This window comes from Oncorhynchus keta, chromosome 35, assembly GCF_023373465.1.
Source record: "Oncorhynchus keta strain PuntledgeMale-10-30-2019 chromosome 35, Oket_V2, whole genome shotgun sequence".
In the NCBI taxonomy this organism is placed as follows: Eukaryota; Metazoa; Chordata; class Actinopteri; order Salmoniformes; family Salmonidae; genus Oncorhynchus; species Oncorhynchus keta.
This window is the reverse complement of record NC_068455.1, coordinates 5,428,598-5,447,290: the sequence shown is the minus strand read 5'-3', so window position 1 is coordinate 5,447,290 and position 18,693 is coordinate 5,428,598. Positions and strand designations below refer to the sequence as shown.

The window sequence follows — 18,693 nt, the reverse complement described above, 5'->3', positions numbered from 1 at the left end:
GCATCACAGACCCTGGCTAGGTTAGCATCACAGACCCTGGCTAGGTTAGCATCACAGACCCTGGCTAGGTTAGCATCACAGACCCTGGCTAGGTTAGCATCACAGACCCTGGCTAGGTTAGCATCACAGACCTTGGCTAGGTTAGCATCACAGACCCTGGCTCGGTTAGCATCACAGACCCTGGCTCGGTTAGCATCACAGACCCTGGCTCGGTTAGCATCACAGACCCTGGCTCGGTTAGCATCACAGACCCTGGCTAGGTTAGCATCACAGACCCTGGATAGGTTAGCATCACAGACCCTGGATAGGTTAGCATCACAGACCCTGGATAGGTTAGCATCACAGACCCCGGCTTGGTTAGTGGAGGGTGGTGGTGTTGGTGCCCTCCTAACAGCCCTGGTAGAGCAGGCCAGTCTGAATGGTTATGGGGTTAGGGGGCTAGGGTTAGGGGGCTAGGGTTAGGGAACTAGGGTTAGGGAACTAGGCTTAGGGGGCTAGGCTTAGGGGGCTAGGCTTAGGGGGCTAGGCTTAGGGGGCTAGGCTTAGGGGGCTAGGCTTAGGGGGCTAGGCTTAGGGGGCTAGGGGGTTAGGGAGTTAGGGGGCTAGGGTTTGTGGGTTAGGGTTAGTGGGCTAGGGTTTGTGGGTTCGGGTTAGGGGGCTAGGGTTAGTGGGCTACGGTTAGGGGGCTAGTGTTAGGGTTAGTGGGTTAGGGGGATTAGGGTTAGGGGTCTAGGGTTAGGGGGCTAGTGTTCGTGGGTTAGGGTTAGGGGGCTAGGGTTAGGGGTCTAGGCTTTGTGGGTTAGGGTTAGTGGGCTAGTGTTTGTGGGTTAGGGGTCTAGGGTTAGTGGGCTACGGTTAGGGTTAGGGGGATTAGTGTTAGTGGGCTTGGGTTAGGGGGCTAGTGTTAGTGGGTTAGGGTTAGTGGGTTAGGGTTAGGGGTCTAGGGTTTGGGTTAGGGTTATAGTGGGCTAGGGTTAGGGGGCTAGTGTTTGTGGGTTAGGGTTAGGGGGCTAGGGTTAGTGGGCTACGGTTAGTGGGCTAGTGTTAGGGTTAGTGGGTTAGTGTTAGGGTTAGTGGGTTAGGGGGATTAGGGTTAGGCGGCTAGGGTTAGGGGTCTAGGGTTAGTGGGCTAGTGTTAGTGGGTTAGGGGGATTAGGGTTAGTGGGCTTGGGTTAGGGGGCTAGTGTTAGTGGGCTAGGATTAGGGGGCTAGTGTTAGTGGGTTAGGGTTAGGGGGCTAGGGTTAGTGGGCTACGGTTAGGGGGTTAGGGTTAGGGGGATTAGGGTTAGTGGCCTTGGGTTAGGGTGCTAGGGTTAGGGTGCTAGGGTTAGGGGGCTAGGGTTAGGGGGCTAGGGGGTTAGTGTTAGTGGGTTAGGGTTAGTGCATAACTAAGTGTATAATGTGTTGTGTCTCTGTAGTGGAGAGTCCTGTTGGTGCCCTCCTAACAGCCCTGGTAGAGCAGGCCAGTCTGAATGGTTAGGGGGCTAGGGTTAGGGGTCTAGTGTTAGGGTTAGTGGGTTAGGGGGCTAGGGTTAGTGTATAACTAAGTGTATAATGTATTGTCTCTGTAGTGGAGAGTCCTGTTGGTGCCCTCCTAACAGCCCTGGTAGAGCAGGCCAGTCTGAAACAGTCGGAGTTGGAATCCCACCCGGTCCGTTCCTCCATGAAGCAGCTGCTGCGGTCGATGGACCAGCTGTGTCCCTTCGAGCCCCAGGGCTCCCCTTGCAGGCCAGACTACATGAGGAGCTTTGTGGACTACGTCAACACGCTGGCTTCGGTGTTAATACACAGCCTGGGATCTGAAGGTGAGTGTATTGACCTCCCTGTGTGGGTCATAGAGCATGGCGCTTGTAACGTCAATGGGTTTGATTCCTGCTGGGGCCATTACTCATATGAATGTGTATGTACGTGTAAAAAAAAAAGGAGTCCGTGCTCAAGCGTTTGCTTTTGAGTGGCAGAGACTCTTACCGAAGGGAGGACGGATCACGTGTGCTTGTGAAACTGATGGTCCCGGGTAGGAGCCAGGTATGTGCCCGAATTGGGAGGAAGTGGTACTGGCTAAGCAAACAACAGCGGCAGGTAGCCTAGCAGTTAAGAGCATTGGGCCAGTAACTGAAAGGTTGTTGGTTTGAATCCCTGAGACGACTAGGTGATAAATCTGTCGATGTGCCCTTGAGCAAGGCACTTAACTCCAATTGTTCCTGTTTCTCCTGTTTCTCCTCTGTTTCTCCTCTGTTTCTCCTCTGTTTCTCCTCCGTTTCTCCTCTGTTTCTCCTCCGTTTCTCCTCTGTTTCTCCTCCTGTTTCTCCTCTGTTTCTCCTCCTGTTTCTCCTCCTGTTTCTCTGTTTCTCCTCTGTTTCTCCTCCTGTTTCTCCTCCTGTTTCTCACCTATTTCTCTGTTTCTCCTCTGTTTCTCCTCCTGTTTCTCCTCTATTTCTCTGTTTCTCCTCTGTTTCTCCTCCTGTTTCTCCTCTGTTTCTCCTCCTGTTTCTCACCTTTTTCTCTGTTTCTCCTCCTGTTTCTCCTCTGTTTCTCCTCTGTTTCTCCTCCTGTTTCTCCTCCTGTTTCTCCTCCTGTTTCTCTGTTTCTCCTCTGTTTCTCCTCCTGTTTCTCCTCCTGTTTCTCACCTATTTCTCTGTTTCTCCTCCGTTTCTCCTCCGTTTCTCCTCTGTTTCTCCTCTGTTTCTCCTCTGTTTCTCCTCTGTTTCTCCTCTGTTTCTCCCCTGTTTCTCCTCTGTTTCTCCCCTGTTTCTCCCCTGTTTCTCCTCTGTTTCTCCTCTGTTTCTCCTCTGTTTCTCCCCTGTTTCTCCTCTGTTTCTCCTCTGTTTCTCCTCTGTTTCTCCCCTGTTTCTCCTCTGTTTCTCCTCCTGTTTCTCCTCTGTTTCTCCTCTGTTTCTCCTCTGTTTCTCCTCCTGTTTCTCCTCTGTTTCTCCTCTGTTTCTCCTCTGTTTCTCCTCTGTTTCTCCTCTGTTTCTCCTCTGTTTCTCCTCCTGTTTCTCCTCCTGTTTCTCCCCTGTTTCTCCTCTGTTTCTCCTCTGTTTCTCCTCTGTTTCTCCTCTGTTTCTCCTCTGTTTCTCCTCCTGTTTCTCCTCCTGTTTCTCCCCTGTTTCTCCTCTGTTTCTCCTCTGTTTCTCCTCTGTTTCTCCTCCTGTTTCTCCTCCTGTTTCTCCTCCTGTTTCTCCTCCTGTTTCTCCTCTGTTTCTCCTCTGTTTTCTCTGTTTCTCCTCTGTTTCTCCTCTGTTTCTCCTCTGTTTCTCCTCTGTTTCTCCTCTGTTTCTCCTCCTGTTTCTCCTCTGTTTCTCCCTATTTCTCTGTTTCTCCTCTGTTTCTCCTCTGTTTCTCCTCTGTTTCTCCTCTGTTTCTCCTCTGTTTCTCCTCTGTTTCTCCTCTGTTTCTCCTCTGTTTCTCCTCCTGTTTCTCCTCTGTTTCTCCCTGTTTCTCTCCTCTGTTTCTCCTCTGTTTCTCCTCTGTTTCTCCTCTGTTTCTCCTCTGTTTCTCCTCTGTTTCTCCTCCTGTTTCTCCTCTGTTTCTCCTCCTGTTTCTCCCTGTTTCTCCTCTGTTTCTCCTCTGTTTCTCCTCTGTTTCTCCCTGTTTCTCCTCTGTTTCTCCTCCTGTTTCTCCTCTGTTTCTCCTCTGTTTCTCCTCCTGTTTCTCCTCCTGTTTCTCCCCTGTTTCTCCTCCTGTTTCTCCTCTGTTTCTCCTCTGTTTCTCCTCTGTTTCTCCTCTGTTTCTCCTCCTGTTTCTCCTCCTGTTTCTCCCCTGTTTCTCCTCTGTTTTCTCTGTTTCTCCCTGTTTCTCCTCTGTTTCTCCTCCTGTTTCTCCTCTGTTTCTCCTCTGTTTCTCTGTTTCCTCTGTTTCTCCTCTGTTTCTCCTCTGTTTCTCCTCTGTTTCTCTGTTTCTCTGTTTCTCCTCTGTTTCTCCTCTGTTTCTCTGTTTCTCCTCTGTTTCTCCTCTGTTTCTCCTCCTGTTTCTCCTCCTGTTTCTCCTCCTGTTTCTCCTCCTGTTTCTCCCCTGTTTCTCCTCCTGTTTCTCCCTGTTTCTCCTCTGTTTCTCCTCTGTTTCTCCTCTGTTTCTCCTCTGTTTCTCCTCTGTTTCTCCTCCTGTTTCTCCCCTGTTTCTCCTCTGTTTCTCCTCTGTTTCTCCTGTTTCTCCCTGTTTCTCCCTGTTTCTCCTCTGTTTCTCCTCCTGTTTCCTCCTCTGTTTCTCTCCTCTGTTTCTCCTCTGTTTCTCCTCTGTTTCTCCTCTGTTTCTCCCCTGTTTCTCCCTGTTTCTCCTCTGTTTCTCCTCTGTTTCTCCTCCTGTTTCTCTCCTGTTTCTCCTCTGTTTCTCCTCTGTTTCTCCTCTGTTTCTCCTCTGTTTCTCCTCTGTTTCTCCTCTGTTTCTCCTCCTGTTTCTCCTCCTGTTTCTCCTCCTGTTTCTCCTCCTGTTTCTCCTCCTGTTTCTCCTCTGTTTCTCCTCCTGTTTCTCCTCTGTTTCTCCTCTGTTTCTCCTCTGTTTCTCCTCTGTTTCTCCTCTGTTTCTCCTCTGTTTCTCCTCTGTTTCTCCTCTGTTTCTCCTCTGTTTCTCCTCTGTTTCTCCTGTTTCTCCTCCTGTTTCTCCTCCTGTTTCTCCTCCTGTTTCTCCTCCTGTTTCTCCTCCTGTTTCTCCTCTGTTTCTCCTCTGTTTCTCCTCCTGTTTCTCTCTCTGTTTCTCCTCCTGTTTCTCCTCTGTTTCTCCTCTGTTTCTCCTCTGTTTCTCCTCTGTTTCTCCCCCTGTTTCTCCTCTGTTTCTCCCTGTTTCTCCTCTGTTTCTCCTCTGTTTCTCCTCTGTTTCTTCTCTTTTTCTCTTCTCTTTCTCCTCTGTTTCTCCTCTGTTTCTCCTCCTCTTTCTCCCCCTGTTTCTCCTCTGTTTCTCCTCCTGTTTCTCCTTCTGTTTCTCCTCCTGTTTCTCCTCCTGTTTCTCCTCTGTTTCTCCTCTGTTTCTCCTCTGTTTCTCCTCTGTTTCTCCTCTGTTTCTCCTCTGTTTCTCCTCTGTTTCTCCTCTGTTTCTCCTCTGTTTCTCCTCCTGTTTCTCCTCCTGTTTCTCCTCCTGTTTCTCCTCCTGTTTCTCCTCCTGTTTCTCCTCCTGTTTTCTCCTCTGTTTCTCCTCTGTTTCTCCCTCTGTTTCTCCTCTGTTTCTCCTCTGTATCTCCTCTGTATCTCCTCTGTTTCTCCTCCTGTTTCTCCTCCGTTTCTCCTCCTGTTTCTCCTCCGTTTCTCCTCCGTTTCTCCTCCTGTTTCTCCTCCTGTTTCTCCTCCCTGTTTCTCCTCCTGTTTCTCCTCTGTTTCTCCTCCCTGTTTCTCCTCTGTTTCTCCTCCTGTTTCTCCTCCTGTTTCTCCTCTGTTTCTCATCTGTTTCTCCTCTGTTTCTCCTCTGTTTCTCCTCCTGTTTCTCCTCCTGTTTCTCCTCCTGTTTCTCCTCTGTTTCTCCTCTGTTTCTCCTCTGTTTCTCCTCCTGTTTCTCCTCCCTGTTTCTCTGTTTCTCCTCTGTTTCTCCTCTGTTTCTCATCTGTTTCTCCTCCTGTTTCTCCTCCTGTTTCTCATCTGTTTCTCATCTGTTTCTCCTCTGTTTCTCCTCCTGTTTCTCCTCTGTTTCTCCTCTGTTTCTCCTCTGTTTCTCCTCCTGTTTCTCCTCCTGTTTCTCCTCCTGTTTCTCCTCCTGTTTCTCCTCTGTTTCTCCTCCTGTTTCTCCTCCTGTTTCTCCTCCTGTTTCTCCTCCTGTTTCTCCTCTGTTTCTCCTCTGTTTCTCCTCTGTTTCTCCTCTGTTTCTCCTCTGTTTCTCCTCTGTTTCTCCTCCTGTTTCTCCTCCTGTTTCTCCTCTGTTTCTCCTCTGTTTCTCCTCTGTTTCTCCTCTGTTTCTCCTCTGTTTCTCCTCTGTTTCTCCTCCTGTTTCTCCTCTGTTTCTCCTCTGTTTCTCCTCTGTTTCTCCTCTGTTTCTCCTCTGTTTCTCCTCTGTTTCTCCTCTGTTTCTCCTCCTGTTTCTCCTCCTGTTTCTCCCTGTTTCTCCTCTGTTTCTCCTCTGTTTCTCCTCTGTTTCTCCTCTGTTTCTCCTCTGTTTCTCCTCCTGTTTCTCCTCTGTTTCTCCTCTGTTTCTCCTCTGTTTCTCCTCTGTTTCTCCTCTGTTTCTCCTCTGTTTCTCCTCTGTTTCTCCTCCTGTTTCTCCTCTGTTTCTCCTCTGTTTCTCCTCTGTTTCTCCTCTGTTTCTCCTCTGTTTCTCCTCTGTTTCTCCTCCTGTTTCTCCTCTGTTTCTCCTCTGTTTCTCCCTGTTTCTCCCCTGTTTCTCCTCTGTTTCTCCTCTGTTTCTCCTCTGTTTCTCCTCTGTTTCTCCTCTGTTTCTCCTCTGTTTCTCCCCTGTTTCTCCTCTGTTTCTCCTCTGTTTCTCCTCTGTTTCTCCTCCTGTTTCTCCTCCTGTTTCTCCTCCTGTTTCTCCCCTGTTTCTCTCCTGTTTCTCCCCCTGTTTCTCCCCTGTTTCTCCCCTGTTTCTCCCCTGTTTCTCCTCTGTTTCCCCTCTGTTTCTCCTCTGTTTCTCCTCTGTTTCTCCTCTGTTTCTCCTCCTGTTTCTCCTCTATTTCTCTGTTTCTCCTCCTGTTTCTCCCCCTGTTTCTCCCCTGTTTCTCCCCTGTTTCTCCTCTGTTTCTCTGTTTCCCTGTTTCTCCTCTGTTTCTCCTCTGTTTCTCCTGTTTCTCCTCTGTTTCTCCTCCTGTTTCTCCTCCTGTTTCTCTCTCTGTTTCTCCTCTGTTTCTCCTCTGTTTCTCCTCTGTTTCTCCTCTGTTTCTCCTCTGTTTCTCCTCCTGTTTTCCTCTGTTTCTCCTCTGTTTCTCCTCTTGTTTCTCCTCCTGTTTCTCCTCTGTTTCTCCTCTGTTTCTCCCTGTTTCTCCTCCTGTTTCTCCTCCTGTTTCTCCTCTTGTTTCTCCTCTGTTTCTCCTCTGTTTCTCCTCTGTTTCTCCTCTGTTTCTCCTCTGTTTCTCCTCTGTTTCTCCTCCTGTTTCTCCTCCTGTTTCTCCTCCTGTTTCTCCTCCTGTTTCTCCTCCTGTTTCTCCTCTGTTTCTCCTCTTGTTTCTCCTCTGTTTCTCCTCTGTTTCTCCTCTGTTTCTCCTCTGTTTCTCCTCCTGTTTCTCCTCCTGTTTCTCCTCCTGTTTCTCCTCCTGTTTCTCCTCTTGTTTCTCCTCCTGTTTCTCCTCTTGTTTCTCCTCTTGTTTCTCCTCTTGTTTCTCCTCTGTTTCTCCTCTGTTTTTCTCTGTTTCTCCTCTGTTTCTCTCCTCTGTTTCTCCTCCTGTTTCTCCTCCTGTTTCTCCTCCTGTTTCTCCTCCTGTTTCTCCTCCCGTTTCCTCCTGTTTCTCCTCGTTTCTCCTCCCGTTTCTCCTCCTGTTTCTCCTCCTGTTTCTCCTCTGTTTCTCCTCCTGTTTCTCCTCTGTTTCTCCTCTGTTTCTCCTCTGTTTCTCCTCTTGTTTCTCCTCTGTTTCTCCTCTGTTTCTCCTCTGTTTCTCCTCCTGTTTCTCCTCTGTTTCTCCTCCTGTTTCTCCTCTGTTTCTCCTCTGTTTCAACAACAAACCAATAACAAAGTCATTGGGGAGAACAGTGCTGTTGTTTCCCCCTAATATGAATGTGATCTTTAAAATAAATAATACAATATACACTGAATAATATCCACCTTCCTAGTATTGAGTTCCCCTCAGAACAGCCTCAATTAGTCTGGGAACGGACTCTACAAGGTGTCGAGAGCGTTCCACAGGGATTCTGGTCCATGTTGTCTCCAATGCTTCCCCACAGTTGTTTCAAGTTGTCTGGATGTCCTTTGGGTGGTGAACCATTCTTGATACACATGGGAAACTGTTGAGCGTGAAAAACCCAGCAGCGTTGCAGTTCTTGACACTAACTGGTGTGCGCCCTGGTACCTACTATCAAACCCCGTTCAAAAGACACTTTTAAATATTTTGTCTTCCCCATTCACCCTCTGAATGACACACGAACACAACTCATGTCTCAATTGTCTCAAGGCTTAAAAATCCTTCTTTAACCCGGCTCCTCCTCTTCATCTACACTGATTTGAAGTGGATGATTTAACAAGTGACATCATTAAAGGGGATCATAGCTTTCATCTAGATTAACCATGGTCAGTCTGTGTTCTTAATGTTTTGTCCACTCAGTGTTTTGTTCAATCTCGCCGTCTCTCTTCTCAGACCAAAACAGTGAGGTGAAGTTGGGGAACCCACTCCTGGTTCTCCTCCAGGCCCCATCTCAGCTGCTCTCTCACCTGCTGTTCGAAAGACAGGTGGCTCCTGACAGGTAGATACACACACCCCCCCCCCCTCCCTATTCGTCATGGGAACCCTGGCTTAGAGGCAGTATCACAAGTATATTTCGTGCTCTTTCATTCACTGAATTCAAACCATTTCAGCACTATGAGCGTGAGTTTCTTGTGTTAATATGAACGAGTGCATTTCATTCTACATCCTACTGTTATATCTTGTGTGTGCCATTCCACTAACCTCCTGTCCCTCCCCCTGTTACCCTCTCTCTCTCTCTCTAGAGTTTTGTCTCTGTTGCAGCAGGAGGGTCTGCGTCTGAGTGTCCAGCAGGTGATCGTGCAGCGCTGCTGTGAGGCTCTGCCTTTGTGGGACTGGTGCCCCGAACCAGAGAGGGAAGCTAGCCCCAGGGGAGAGGCTGGTTCTGGGGGAGAGGCTGGGGAGAGGCTGGTTCTGGGGGAGAGGCTGGTTCTGGGGGAGAGGCTGGTTCTGGGGAGAGGCTGGTTCTGGGGGAGAGGCTGGTACTGGGGGAGAGGCTGGGCAAGGACAGACCGGACCAGGGGAAGGGGTGTTTAGGACTGCCAGCCTGGCAGCCCTGCTACAGCTACAGACTCAGGAACACTTGTCAATGCTGGGCATCACTGAGCCCCAGTCCCAGTCCCCCAGCTCTGAATCTGAAGCCTCTCCCGCACTGGAAGACCTCCGAGCAACTACACCTCCCGTCCTCATCTTGTCCTCTTCTCTTTCACCTCCACGACCAACTTCCTCTTCCTCCTCTTTTCTCCTCACACCACCAGCCCTGTCTTTCCTCAAATCCCGCTCCCCTCTCCTGGCCACCGTTGCCTGTCTCAGTGCCAGTCCACGAGGTGCTGCCCGAGTACAGCCGTCCGGTTGGCTGGTGTTCCGGGGAGGGGGGCGTAAAGAGTGTGTGCTGGACGGGGAGCAGATCTCCAGGGAGGGGGAAAGCCTGCTTAGAGACTTCCCCATCCTGAGGGCCTACCTGGGGGCCATGGTTCAGCCCGTCCTGGGTACTCCGCTGGGGGCTGGGGAGGATGGAGCCGGTGGCGGAGGTAAGATAGTTTTTTTTGTTGCTTTTTTGTGTCTTGTGTTTGCTTTTTAAGTTATTGTGTATATAGATATGTATTGTGTAATTTGATGTGTAATTGTTTATTGATGTTTATTTGCAAGGGCTCATCTGTGAATTCGACTGGATATTCTCCTCATGACTCCCTGCTTAACAGTGAACTGACAGCGTTTTTAACTACTTTGCGGATATGCAACAGACAATCATTAATATCAGTCAAAAATATCAAATTCCAAGTTTATGCTTTATAAAGAGTAAAAATTAAAAAGAAAAAAAAAAAGTTATATTTGACTCCACATTCCATGATGTAGGTGTTGTTGACTGAATAGATAGATGTAGTTCGATGCATGATTTAATATAATTCACCAAAACATATTCTTGGTCGTCCAAAACATATTGCTATCGGGTTGTAAATCACAGCCTGGTACATTGTTTGTTGCCTCTATTCGTGATGCACCGTTTCATTTTCAATAACTCGATATTTTGGACAAAAACAAACAAACAAACAGACGACTGTAACTACGGCTGGGAACAATCATAGCTAAGGAAGTGATCACAAGTCAGTCATAACGTGGCTACTAGTCTAGTGTATCTATGTAGTATTTATCTAGCAGTTAGATAGCTACATTACATAGGGGTACATAGGGTTACATAGGGTTACATAGGGGTACATAGCGTTACATAGGGTTACATAGGGTTACATAGGGTTACATAGGGTTACATAGGGTTACATAGGGTTACATAGGGTTACATAGGGGTTTACATAGGGTTACATAGGGTTACATAGGGTTACATAGGGTTACATAGGGTACATAGCGTTACATAGGGTTACATAGGGTACATAGGGTTACATAGGGTTACATAGGGTCACATAGGTTTACATAGGGGTACATAGCGTTACATAGGGTTACATAGGGTACATAGCGTTACATAGGGTTACATAGGGTTACATAGGGTTACATAGGGTTACATAGCGTTACATAGCGTTACATAGCGTTACATAGCGTTACATAGGGTTACATAGGGTTACATAGGGTTACATAGGGGTACATAGGGTTACATAGGGTTACATAGGGTTACATAGCGTTACATAGGGTTACATAGGGTTACATAGGGTTACATAGCGTTACATAGGGTTACATAGGGTTACATAGGGTTACATAGCGTTACATAGGGTTACATAGCTAAGGAAGTGATCACAAGTCAGTCATAACGTGGCTAATAGTCTAGTGTATCTATGTAGTATTTATCTAGCAGTTAGACAGGCCCTACTGTCTCTAAACACACAGTCCAGTTCAAAGTGAATGATGACAGGCCCTACTGTCTCTAAACACACAGTCTGCCCCTGAACAAGGTAGTTCCTGTTCCTGTTCAGTCATTGTAAGTAAGAATATGTTCTTAACTGACTTGCGTAGTTAAATAAAGGTTCAATAAAACAATTGAATCAAACTTTATTTATATAAATTTATATGCAGTTCAAAATTATTGTAATAATAATACATTTCTAGACCCATATGAAATGAAGATGGATTAGATTAGCCTTTTATTTGCTGTTTTCACAGAAATGTGCCTTGATCATTAAACTTAACTACAGACCATATATCAAAACAAAAAGCATATAAATATCTGTTATAAAAATAATAAAATCACAGATCAGGCTAGCATTACGTTAGTCAGAGGCTAGCATTACGTTAGCCAGAGGCTAGCATGCCGTTAGCCAGAGGCTAGCATGCCGTTATCCAGAGGCTAGCATGCCGTTATCCAGAGGCTAGCATGCCGTTATCCAGAGGCTAGCATGCCGTTATCCAGAGGCTAGCATGCCGTTATCCAGAGGCTAGCATGCCGTTAGCCAGAGGCTAGCATGACGTTAGCCAGAGGCTAGCATGACGTTAGCCAGAGGCTAGCATGCCGTTATCCAGAGGCTAGCATGCCGTTATCCAGAGGCTAGCATGCCGTTAGCCAGAGGCTAGCATGACGTTAGCCAGAGGCTAGCAGAAGGTTATCCAGAGGCTAGCAGAAGGTTATCCAGAGGCTAGCATGACGTTAGCCAGAGGCTAGCATGACGTTAGCCAGAGGCTAGCATGCCGTTAGCCAGAGGCTAGCATGCCGTTATCCAGAGGCTAGCATGCCGTTATCCAGAGGCTAGCATGCCGTTATCCAGAGGCTAGCATGACGTTATCCAGAGGCTAGCATGCCGTTATCCAGAGGCTAGCATGCCGTTATCCAGAGGCTAGCATGACGTTATCCAGAGGCTAGCATGACGTTAGCCAGAGGCTAGCATGACGTTAGCCAGAGGCTAGCATGACGTTAGCCAGAGGCTAGCATGCCGTTATCCAGAGGCTAGCATGACGTTATCCAGAGGCTAGCATGACGTTATCCAGAGGCTAGCATGACGTTATCCAGAGGCTAGCATGACGTTAGCCAGAGGCTAACGTCAGAGGCTAGCATGACGTTAGCCAGAGGCTAGCAGAATGTTACTGAGCCAGAGGATAGCACTTTTCAGACCAGGCTAGCAGAACATTAGCCAGACAGGCTCGACAGCACAGATTTTGGACCCCTGGATATAGAGAATGTCACCCTGGCTAGTAGTAATTCCAGTCTACTAGCCTGACTGACAAGTGCCCAAAATCCTTCAGATCAAATCAAATGTATTTATAAAACCCTTTTTAAAACCCACAGATGTCACAAAATGCTTTTACAGAAACTCAGACTAAAATCCCAAACAGCAAGCAATGCAGGTGTAGAAGCACGGTGGCTAGGAAAAACTCCCTAGAAAGGCCAGAACCTAGGAGGAAACCTAGAGAGGAATCAGGCTCTGAGGGGTGGCCAGTCCTCTTCTGGCTGTGATGGGTAGAGAGGAACCAGGCTATGAGGGGTGGCCAGTCCTCTTCTGGCTGTGCCGGGTAGAGATTTTAAGAGGACATGGCCATTAAGATCGTTCTTCAAGATGTTCATAGATGACCAGCAGGGTTACATTTATAATCACAGTGGTTGTAATAGGTCAGTACCCCAGGAGAAAATGTTAGTTTTCATAGCCCAAGCATTCAGAGGTCGAGAGCGAGGTCGAGAGCGAGGTCGAGAGCGAGGTCGAGAGCGAGGTCGAGAGCGAGGTCGAGAGCGAGGTCGAGAGCGAGAGCGAGAGCGAGGTCGAGAGCGAGGTCGAGGTAGTCCTGAGGCATGTTCCAAGAGCTCAAGTCCTCCCAGCAACTACAACAACCATGTTCTCTCTCTCTCTCTCTGTGTGTATATATGTAGCTGCTGGAGGTCTTGGGGCAGCCTTATGTGGTAAGCCCCTGGTGGTTTTACTCCTGTCGGGCCCTCAGGGGACACCTGCCCAGGCTGTAGCTATGGAAGCCTTCCAGCAGGCCCTGGCCTCTCGGGACCTGGGCAGGGCTCTGAGCCTGCTGGAGCTGTATGGACAGGGCTGCAGCCAGGAGAGGGTGCTCCGAGACAGACTACTAGCCTGGGCTGCTCTGGAGGGTGAGTACTGGGTTCATTAGTCTGTGTGGACGTAGTGCACTAGATAACAGAGCGCTATGGGCTCTGGCCTAAAGTAGTGCACTAGATAACAGAGCCCTATGGGCTCTGGTCTAAAGTAGTGCACTACATAACAGAGCCCTATGGGTCCAGGTAGCCTAGTTGTTTGAGGGGGGCAGGTAGCCTAGCTGTTTGAGGGGAGGCAGGTAGCCTAGCGGTTAGGGGGAGGCAGGTAGCCTAGCGGTTAGCCTAGCGGGGGGGGCAGGTAGCCTAGCGGTTAGAGGGGGGAGGCAGGTAGCCTAGCGGTTAGAGGGGGGAGGCAGGTAGCCTAGCGGTTAGAGGGGGGAGGCAGGTAGCCTAGCGGTTAGAGGGGGGAGGCAGGTAGCCTAGCGGTTAGAGGGGGGAGGCAGGTAGCCTAGCGGTTAGAGGGGGGAGGCAGGTAGCCTAGCGGTTAGAGGGGGAGGCAGGTAGCCTAGCGGTTAGAGGGGGGAGGCAGGTAGCCTAGGGGGAGGTAGGTAGCCTAGCGGTTAGAGGGGGGAGGCAGGTAGCCTAGCGGTTAGAGGGGGAGGCAGGTAGCCTAGCGGTTAGAGGGGGGAGGCAGGTAGCCTAGCGGTTAGAGGGGGAGGTAGGTAGCCTAGCGGTTAGAGGGGGGAGGCAGGTAGCCTAGCGGTTAGAGGGGGGAGGCAGGTAGCCTAGCGGTTAGAGGGGGGAGGCAGGTAGCCTAGCGGTTAGAGGGGGGAGGTAGGTAACCTAGTGGTTAGAGCGTTGGGTCAGTAACCGAAAGGTTGTTGGATCGAATCCCTGAGCTGACAAGTTCAAAATCTGTTGTTTTGTCCCTGAACAAGGCAGTTCGTTAACCCACTGTTCCCCGGTAGGCCGTCATTGAAAATAAGAATGTGTTCTTAACTGACTTGTCTAGTTAAATAAAAAAATAAAAAAATATCTACTGTGTTGACATTTTGGTATTTTTTAATTCCTGGTGCCAATCTAGTTAATTTTTAAACTTTCTGACACAATCGCTGATTTGTTCTTATCTCTCTCCCTCCCTACAGATGGCGAAGACAGCATAGGCCAGTTGTTCAGAGTACAGGACCCATGTCTGAGGGCCCGTGTGGCCTTACAGGCCCTGGAGCGCTGGCCCCTCGGGCCCTCTCTGGAGCTGATGGAGTTCTGCCTCAACAACCCCCACGTGGAGGCCTCTCTCAGGGGAGAGCTGGAGCTCAGGAAGACGGAGCTGGACATCTACCAACGGGTAACCAGAGACATTTAATCAAAGTTATTACATACTTATGGTCATGTTATTTGAAGCAGGAAGATAAATGTTATTTGAAGCAGGTAGATAAATGTTATTTGACAATTGAAACGGGAACTGGACACATCGATGGGTAAATACAGTGGGGCAAAAAAGTATTTAGTCAAATCAAATCAAATTTATTTATATAGCCCTTCGTACATCAGCTGATATCTCAAAGTGCTGTACAGAAACCCAGCCTAAAACCCCAAACATCAAGCAATGCAGGTGTAGAAGCACGTGTAGAAGTCAGCCACCAATTGTGCAAGTTCTCCCACTTAAAAAGATGAGAGAGGCCTGTAATTTTCACCATATGTACACTTCCACTATGACAGACAAAATGAGAAAAAAAATCCAGAAAATCACATTGTAGGATTTTTAATGAATTTATTTGCAAATTATGGTGGAAAATAAGTATTTGGTCAATAACAAAAGTTTATCTCAATACTTTGCACACATATACCGTGCCGGCCCACACCCTTCCGGCACAAACTTCTCTGCCATCTTCCCTGTCTTTCTCTCACGGTGTTCTATCCACAATAAAGAACAAAATATGACTGCTTCAACAAATCTTCTATCCTAGATGTTGAACCTGCTGCCTTCGTTGCCATGGGCCACCTGGCAGGAGCTGAGGACAGAGTCCAGGAGAGACCCCGAGTCCATGTTTTCTAGGATGTTGGAAGCCAGGGTGAGTCTCGGCACTGTGTAAATAAATAGCCTGACACCTTCTTTTTTTTTAACACGGACGTTATCAGACCTTGAGTCTATGACGTCTCGGAGGCCAAGATAAGTCCCACCAATGTGTTTATATATAGTTAATTTATTATTATTATTTTTTATCCAGTTTAACTTTAGCACTAACTTTTTAATGGACGTTTTAGTATTTACAAAAAAACACAGAGCTCCACATTTTCGGGTTCTGGAAAAAAAGGATCAAACGAATCAAAAGATGCTTCCTCTGCTGTCCATTTGATGTGTCCTCTCATCATCTCTCTGTCAGGAGTTTTCTCTGTGTGCCCAGTGGATGGCGCTGTACTCTGTGTCAGACCACCTCAGATTACAGCTGCAGACCGAACACCTGCTACACCTGCTGGAGAAAGGACAGACTGACAACGCTTTCCAGGTGGGCTTTCGTCTGCATCGCTATTGGTCTAAACTTGTCTTCCTTCATTTCTTCTACTTTCTCTCCTCCATCTGTGACCGACCGGCTCGATTCGCTCTTATGTTGCAAAATTTGAACTTGTGTTTATTTTTTATTTTTTACATTGGATAAAAGTAGAAACTCAGAGCTATAAAATGGTATATAATTCACTACAGTTGACGAACAATGGAAAAGTAATTCTGCTTTGAAAGTTGATTAACTTGTAAACTCACTTTTGAGAAAATGCCCCTTTTAATGTTATGGTACCTCCTGGAGAGCCCTTCTTTGTCTCCACCCATTCAGCATTGTTCACACCCTCTTAAGCTTTTAGCCCCACCCATTCAGCATTGTTCACACCCTCTTAAGCTTTAGCCCCACCCATTCAGCATCGTTCACACCCTCTTAAGCTTTAGCCCCACCCATTCAGCATCGTTCACACCCTCTTAAGCTTTAGCCCCGCCCATCTCTTTAAGGGTTGATCCGAGCATTCTGTCCGAACAACAGCAGTCAAGCACCCAAGCTAATTGGCTAACGTTGGCTAGCTTGCTAGCTACTTCCAGACACAAATGAGAGAACAGCTCTCTGAACATTACTCGCCCTATAGTAGAGCAGGTTTTTGCTGTTAGGTTATCCAGAGCGTTGGTGACTAAATGTGCTGCTGACAACAATTTACGGGTTTTTTTGCCATCGTTTTACCGACACCGGCCATATTCAACGGGTGTTGAGCGTTTGTAAATTCATCAGTTATTCTGCACTCTGGCAACCTCAGACGAGAGTGCTCTGAAATCAGAGTAGATAGCCAGAGTGAATTTACCAGCTCCGTCTATCGACAGTTGTCGCAGTGACATCATTAAAATTCAATTGAAATGGTCACTTGCATAGTGGAGTCTTTTTGTTTACACACTCAGACGAGAGTGCTCTGAAATCAGAGTAGATAGCCAGAGTGAATTTACCAGCTACGTCTATCGACAGTTGTCGCAGTGACATCATTAAAATTCAATTGAAATGGTCACTTGCATAGTGGAGTCTTTTTGTTTAAACATGTAGCTAGCTAGCTAAACAATGAACCATAATCCCAACTCATTACATTACTACCCTGCATGAATCTACAGATAGCTAACCAACCAGGTTCAATGTTATCTAGCTAGCTAACATTAGGCTATAACTAGCAATGCAAATGGCTCTGAGATACAAATAATATTACTACACAGATCATACAGGTAACGTTATCTAGCGATTCTGCGAGCTTACGTTCACTAGCTAGCTAACAGTACACTTTAACTTGAAATGAAAATGTTTTTCTGACAAAATTAGAAATGCGTAATATCTGAAAATGTAGCTAGCTAGACTATCTTACCTGTATACATGGATGGATGCTTCTCGCTCTCTCACGGGTGCCATCGCTCATCCATATACTTACATGTACATATTCTCAATCAACCCTTTAGATTGGTGTGTATTAGGTAGTTGTTGGGGGAATTGTTAGATTACTTGTTAGATATTACTGCATGGTCTGAACTAGAAACACAAGCATTTCGCTACTCTCGCATTAAAATCTGCTAACCATGCGAATGTGACCAATAACATTTGATTTGATTTGACGGTTGCCCTCAGTTTGACGATGTAATCCAGAGACCGGTATTTCCTCCATCTCCTTAGCTATCATACTCTAATTCCACAACTTGATCGTCCAGAAAGTGGAGAGCAACTATATATATATATATATATATATATATATATATATATATATATATATAAATATAAATCTGCGTTAGTCTAGACATACTGACCAGCTCATATAGACAGAAGTGTGCTATTTTGCAGACCAATCCGAACTCATCTCTCGGTATGTTCAGCCCACTCATTATCTCAGCCAATCATAGCTAGCGGGAAGGTTGTTTACTTTTTCTGTGGCTAAATCAACTCGGTTCGTAATTTAACAATTTAATTCGTATTTACAGATGGAATACAAGTTTGTTATTCAGGCACATGAAAGTTCACATGTTCCAGAAGTTTACGTTTAAATGGCTCTCTTGTGAAATAGTGACCCGCTACATACGCCTAGATTCCTGAAATGATTCCCATTTATTCTCCTTCCTCTCCTCTGTTTCTTCTCCTTCCCCTGCTCTGTTTCTCCTCCTTCCTCTGCTCTGTTTCTTCTCCTTCCTCTGCTCTGTTTCTCCTCCTTCCTCTGCTCTGTTTCTCCTCCTTCCTCTGCTCTGTTTCTTCTCCTTCCTCTCCTCCGTTTCTTCTCCTTCCTCTCCTCCGTTTCTCCTCCTTCCTCTCCTCCGTTTCTTCTCCTTCCTCTCCGCCGTTTCTTCTCCTTCCTCTGCTCCGTTTCTTCTCCTTCCTCTCCTCCGTTTCTCCTCCTTCCTCTGCTCCGTTTCTTCTCCTTCCTCTCCTCCGTTTCTCCTCCTTCCTCTCCTCCGTTTCTTCTCCTTCCTCTCCTCCGTTTCTTCTCCTTCCTCTCCTCCGTTTCTCCTCCTTCCTCTCCTCCGTTTCTTCTCCTTCCCTCTGCTCCGTTTCTCCTCCTTCCTCTGCTCCGTTTCTCCTCCTTCCTCTGCTCCGTTTCTCCTCCTTCCTCTCCTCCGTTTCTTCTCCTTCCTCTTCCCTTATTGGAAGAACAGAATAGGTGAAGGCAATAGGCTGGATTCCTACGGTATTAGGAAATCTCCTTTCACCTGTCCAGAAGAAGGAAAGGAGAAGAGGAATCCAGTTTATACAATTGAGATGTGACCCATCTGTCTATAGTTGTTTCTCCTCTGTGCACTATGTCATAGACTTTGTTTCTCATTGACTCTCTTCACTGTGATTGGTACAGCTGCTGGAGGGCCTATCAGACTTAACCTTGGGTCTGGAGGTGTGTGAGCGCGCTCTGGACCGCCGGCCTGGATTGGCTGCCTGCCACTTCCTGGCTAACTACCTCACTCTCCACTTCCAGTGCCAAGTGTCCCCCGCCCGCCGACGCCACATCCACGACCTTCACCTGGGATCCAAGGTCAGCAGATTCAATTACCTTTATTGTATCTGTGAGCTCTAGTGTTGATGGGGAGCCTAGCGGATAAGAGCAGGAAGCCTAGCGGTTAAGAGCAGGAAGCCCGGCGGTTAAGAGCAGGGAGCCCAGCGGTTAAGAGCAGGGAGCCCAGCGGTTAAGAGCAGGGAGCCCGGCGGTTAAGAGCAGGGAGCCCGGCGGTTAAGAGCAGGGAGCCCGGCGGTTAAGAGCAGGGAGCCCGGCGGTTAAGAGCAGGGAGCCCGGCGGTTAAGAGCAGGGAGCCCGGCGGTTAAGAGCAGGGAGCCCGGCGGTTAAGAGCAGGGAGCCCGGCGGTTAAGAGCAGGCAGCCGGGCGGTTAAGAGCAGGCAGCCTAGCGGTTAAGAGCAGACAGCCCAGCGGTTAAGAGCAGACAGCCCAGCGGTTAAGAGCAGACAGCCTAGCGGTT

At 47.8% G+C, this 18,693-nt stretch overlaps 1 protein-coding gene across 1 annotated transcript in view; it reads left to right on the top strand.

Annotated features, from left to right (window-relative positions):
- The window catches only part of zfyve26 (zinc finger, FYVE domain containing 26), a 130,393-nt gene that overhangs the window by 58,930 nt on the left and 52,770 nt on the right, over positions 1 to 18,693 (top strand). The window contains exons 18-26 of the mRNA XM_052496170.1: positions 1,572 to 1,805; positions 8,198 to 8,303; positions 8,548 to 8,666; positions 8,797 to 9,333; positions 12,603 to 12,827; positions 13,877 to 14,076; positions 14,699 to 14,803; positions 15,116 to 15,238; positions 18,078 to 18,254. Coding sequence (XP_052352130.1) covers positions 1,572 to 1,805; positions 8,198 to 8,303; positions 8,548 to 8,666; positions 8,797 to 9,333; positions 12,603 to 12,827; positions 13,877 to 14,076; positions 14,699 to 14,803; positions 15,116 to 15,238; positions 18,078 to 18,254 — 1,826 coding nt within the window. The remainder of the gene's footprint in view (positions 1 to 1,571; positions 1,806 to 8,197; positions 8,304 to 8,547; positions 8,667 to 8,796; positions 9,334 to 12,602; positions 12,828 to 13,876; positions 14,077 to 14,698; positions 14,804 to 15,115; positions 15,239 to 18,077; positions 18,255 to 18,693) is intronic.